The sequence below is a fragment of the Merops nubicus genome, unplaced genomic scaffold (genome assembly GCF_000691845.1).
Source record: "Merops nubicus isolate BGI_N331 unplaced genomic scaffold, ASM69184v1 scaffold17083, whole genome shotgun sequence".
Lineage (NCBI taxonomy): Eukaryota > Metazoa > Chordata > Aves > Coraciiformes > Meropidae > Merops > Merops nubicus.
Window position 1 is genome coordinate 1 of NW_008597048.1, and position 4,881 is coordinate 4,881.

The 4,881-nt window shown below is 53.7% G+C and overlaps 1 protein-coding gene across 1 annotated transcript; it reads left to right on the plus strand.

The window, feature by feature from the left end:
• Positions 1-2,238: 2,238 nt before the first annotated feature.
• LOC103769395 (ly6/PLAUR domain-containing protein 1-like) lies at positions 2,239-4,127 on the plus strand. Its single transcript, XM_008936586.1, has 3 exons — positions 2,239-2,314; positions 3,629-3,769; positions 3,931-4,127. Exons 1-3 carry the CDS (start codon positions 2,239-2,241, stop codon positions 4,125-4,127), a joined length of 414 nt encoding a protein of 137 aa, XP_008934834.1.
• Positions 4,128-4,881: the final 754 nt, after the last annotated feature.

Consider the following 4,881-nt stretch of genomic DNA (forward strand, 5'->3'; position numbering starts at 1 on the left):
CTCCCGCACGGATGAGCTCTAAAGCAGGATTTGCAGGCGACCCCGTCTAATCTGCGCTGGGTTTAGCCGTCTTTCTGGGTATCCCGAAGGTTTAAGGGGGAAGAGGAGCGTGCCGGGGGATTTGCCCATCACGTTGCCCTCGGGCAGGGCGGGAAGACCCTTTCCCGACGTGTTCACCGGGCTGAGAAATCTCTGAATTGCATCAGAGCTAGCGACAGCAAAGAAATGCGCGCTGCTTCCAGATGTGGAAGTGGCCGAAGAGGTTGGTTGGAGGTTTTTTTCCCCTTTTCTAAAGGTCTTTTGCCTTCTGCATCCCAGCAGAATAAACCCTAGACGAATGTCTGGCTCAATCAGCACCAGCAGCACCTCAAATTGGGTACCGAATAAAATTTGAACTACTTTGGGGTTGATATTCCCAACAGGGTTACCCTCCCCAGCATCCTGCTGCGAGTCCCACTGGTGCTGGGTTTAGTGAATGGTGCTGCTGGTGCTGGGTTTAGTTCATGTTGCTGCCCCTTGGTCCCACCAGCGCTGGGTACAGTGCCCGGTGCTGTCCTTTCATCCCACTGATGCTGGGTACAGTGCACCATGCCATCCCTTGGCCTTCCTGATGCCAGGCTGAGTGCCAGGTTGAGTGCACCGTGCAGCCCAGGCTGCTCCTGCCCACCCCTGCCAGACACCGATGAGTTTATTACAGGATTAAGAGTTAGTTTCCCCTCCTTATTGAATGCTCTGATTTATGCACGTGTTTAAATCAATCCCATTTCCTGCATTCTATCCCTTCTCCCCGAGGCTTTTGGGCTTTGCTGTGTTAGACATTTGTTATCATCACCTTGTTTTGAGGCAAGCGAGACACCGTGGGCGGTTTAAGTGATCTGAATAAATAAGTTGCCTTATTGAGGCACTTCTCCCTGGTGCTAACTGCCCCTCCTGAGCTGTAGCTGCCCCTACTTGGACAACTTTGGGCTGCTTCCCAGTGAAATCTTAACGAGCGTGCTTGCTGATGAAGGTGCTGTGTGGAAATCAGGTCCGAGCCCCTGCCTGGCCTGGAGCTGTGTCTGGCAGAGCAGATGCCCATGCTCTGCCCGGTGGGTTGGGGATGCCCAGGGTGGGGGGTTTCAGGTGCTGCAGGCGGTTGCTAGATGGGCTACATAAGCTGCTTATTTTGTCATTTTAATTTTTTAATCCTATGCATTCGGTCGCGTTCTCTTATTAGTAAGCATTAGCTCTCTAAGTCCCATTAGCTCCCCTGAGAGCTGGGGCTTTGCTCGTGGGGACAACGGTGGAGGAGCCAACAGGGGCCTGGGGACCTGATCCTGCAGCCAGTGATGCTCCTTGTGGCTGTGGGTCTGATCCTGGCCCCGTTGGATTGGAGCCATCCCAGCTCAGTTTTTTCCTCTGCTGTGTCTCCAGCCCTCTCCCCAAGCCCCGGGCTACCCCCAGAGCAGATGCAAGCCCAGGGCTGGCCCCTTTTGGCCTCTTGCTGCTTTATTAAGGCAACTATTTTTTTGTGCTCAAAGACACACTTTACATTCCAACCCACTTCTGTCTCCTTCAGGATTTTCCTTTAACCCCACAGTCATCTCTAGGGCTGTACTTTGTTAGAGAATCTCGAGCCTTGGATTTAAAATTAATTGACTGCTTCTCTTTAATAAAATTATTCCTGCCTTCTTTAAATAGCACAGTATGTCACAGAAAGCCGGTGGGTCTGTTGGTGAAGATGAGGCAGCTCAGAGAGGGAAAAGAGGAGGGGAAAAAAAAAAAAAGTAAAACCACACATCTCCCCAAACCCCTTCTGCTTAATCCAACTGAATTAGAGGATTTCGAAGTGGATTTAAAACTAAATCTTGATTAGGGAGAATTTCTCTCCAAGAGCTGCTGCACAGGAGTATTAATGGGAAGTGATCGTGGACAGAGGAAATAGGACAGAAATAACCGAGGGTAGCACATATGCACTCAGGTCTGTGCATGAGCTGAAAGAACCAGAGAATTCCTCAGGAGGAAAAGGGAGAAATTAAGCATCGACGTAACGAGACCGGACACCACGGGGCTGGCCGGAGAGGTGGGGAGCAGCCCAATCTCTGCTGCACCCTTCCTGCTGCTGGAGGGCTTTGGAGGTGAAGAGCGAGCGGCGTGCACGGCCAGGGGAAGAGCTGGGAGGAGGAGAAGGCTCTGCCTGCTCCCCAGGCACCCCTGGTCATCCCCCAAGCCCTGGGTGGGCTCCGGAAGCCGACCCCCATGCTCTCGGGACACATGCCTGGAGGTGCCCACAGGATCCTCTCTCTGATAACCGTGGTGTTCGTCCTGCCAGAGGGTAAGTGCTGCTGTCCCCGGGGTGGGGAGTGTGCCTGTGCTCTGGAGTTATGGTCGTCTGCATCCTCCCCAAACCCCAGTGAATGAGGTGTGATTTATCCTCGGGGTGCACTGGGGGCGTTCTGGTCCCGAGCGATGCGGGTCTGTGCTGGTGGGTTTTGGAAGGAGCTGATGTCGTCATGTTTTGTACAAAATAAGGACATATGGGTGAGGTAGAGGCGTGTAGACGTGGTGCTGAGGGATGTGGTTTACTGGTGGACTTTGCAGGGCTGGGTTCATGGTTGGATTCAACGATCTTTAAGTTCTTTTCCAACCTAAATGATTCTGTGGTTCTAAGGACTGTGGGCCAGGAGCCAGGATCTCCTGAGCTCCTCTTCCCCAGTGCCCTTGGGCAGGGGCTCTCCTCACCCTGCCCGAAGGTGCTCACCACCTCCTGAAAAACCCCTGGGAGCAGACAAAGCTGGTTTTGGGAAGGGCTCCAGGTCAGGATTCGGAGGCAGGGAATGATAACAGCCCCAGCAAGTGCAGCCTGATCTTTGTTGCTGTGATCAATCGACCCAGAGCTCAGGTACTGCATTTGCTCCAAGCCCAGTGGGTGATGTAAATTAATATCATTTGAAGACTTTTTTTAATAAAAGAAACCTGAGAAATGGCTTGATTCTGGTGCTGGTCTAGGGAAGCAATTCTCAGCCAGTCACTGACCCTGCAGGGAAGGACTGAGCTGCTGCCAGGGCGAGTGTGCAGAGCTTGGGGACACCAATGCCACTGGCTGGGGGCTTGGGCACACTGTCACTCTGAGCAAGGATCTCCCTCCTCTCCCTCAGTTGTTTTACCTCTCTGATAATCCCTGCAATGAAAGCAGGATGGTGCTCGGGGAGAAAATTAAACCCCCTCTTTGGTGTGAACTCCAGCTCAGGTGCTGCTTAAAGTGGAGGAATTTGGTGAAACAGGCAAAAGCTGTTGCAGGGAGCAGCTGAGCCCTGGCTGGGTGGTGTGTGTGGCTGAGAGGTTTCACCTGCTCCCTCCAAACCCTGGTGCAAAGCTCCCTTGTTCCCACTGTTTGATCCCAGCTCGGCTCTGCGGCTAATCCCTGATTTCGCACTGACCTCTAGTGGGAGATGCTCTGATGTTTTTGGGGCCCGGTGGGTCAACCCGTGCAGGCAGCTGCGGGCTCTGGCTCGGTGCTTAATGCGACTTGGCGAGGCAGAGAGAGCTGCAAAGCCGGCCTTAGACAGCAGCTAGGAAGGAGCTGAAGTATTTTCCCCCTGGAAAAAAAAAAAAATCCAATTTTTTTTTCCATATGGTTCTTGTTTAGTGTCCGGCCTCCAGTGTTATGGCTGTAACATCATCGTTGGCACCAAAAATGTGGACACGGGGTGCTCTAAACCAGAGGTGATCACCTGCTCCCACTCCCACCAGGGCTTCAAACACCGGTTCTGCATTAAGACAGAGAGTGGTGAGTCTGCCCGAGGGCTGGGGGAGCCCTGACCCAGCCCGTGGTGCTCGCACCCCAAAACCAACCCCACAGCCCTCCAACGGGGCGTGGAGCTGGCAGAGCATCCCCCTCCAGCCTGGCTGTCCCCCTCCCTGATGTCCCGTGCTGCCCTTGCCTTGCAGTGGTCCTGGGCATCCTGCTGACCAGCGGCTGTGCCACCTCCCGTCACTGCCAGCAGCAGGAGCTGCCGGGGGTCCGCATCCACTGCTGTGACACAGACCTCTGCAACGGGGCCCCCCGAGCCCCCCGGCCAGCCCCCAGCCTCGCCAGTGGCTCTCTCCTGCTGCCCTGCGTCCTTGCTGCCCTGCTCCTCTCCTGAGCCCCCGGCCTGGCTCGCTGGGTAAGGGGTGAAGATGAACCAGGGTGGTCAGGAGAAGAGGAGGAGGAGGCAGAGCCAGAGGTAATCACTCGATCCCTACCCCTGAGTGAGCTGCAAGACTCGTGAAAAGGTCTCAGCCGTGGTCCAGGTGAGCACAGGATCACCTGGATGCTGGGGTCGTTTCCTTCCTCGTAGCTGGTTCAGTGCTGTGGTTTGGATTTCGTGTGAGATCAACACTGACACCACCCTGAGCTTTTAGTTGCTGCTCAGTAGCACTTACCCTAAATTAAGAACTTCTCCATTTCCCGTGCTCTGCCAGCAAGCAGGAGCACAAGAAGCTGGAGGGGGGAGCGTGGCCAGGACAGCTGACCCCCACTAGCCAAAGGGATATTCAGACCATGGGACGTCGTGCTCGGTGAATAAACTGGGGGCAGTTGGCTGGGAGGGGCAGATCACTGCTGGGGCATCAGTCAGCTGGGGGGGAGCAGCTGCATCCTGCATCACTTCTCCTTTTCTTGAGATTTATTTGTCTTTTTTTGTCGTTGTTCTTATATTCCTTCTAATTACAAGTATTATTATAACGATATTTTATTACTGTTTTTATGACTATATTTTATTTTAGTTATTAAACCTTTCTTATCTCAAGCCACAAGTTTCACTTTTTTATTTTTCAGCTCTCCTCCCCATCCCACTGGGAGCAGGGGGGAGTGAAAGAGCAGCTGCCTGGTGCTTCGTGGCTCCTTGGGGTTAAAAC

Excerpts from the sequence above, each read along its gene's own strand:
- LOC103769395 (XM_008936586.1), top strand. The coding sequence starts at position 2,239 with ATGCTCTCGGGACACATGCCTGGAGGTGCCCACAGGATCCTCTCTCTG. Across the intron at positions 2,315-3,628 it reads GGTGTTCGTCCTGCCAGAGG|TGTCCGGCCTCCAGTGTTAT; the intron begins GTAAGTGCTGCT and ends GTTCTTGTTTAG. Across the intron at positions 3,770-3,930 it reads CTGCATTAAGACAGAGAGTG|TGGTCCTGGGCATCCTGCTG; the intron begins GTGAGTCTGCCC and ends CTTGCCTTGCAG.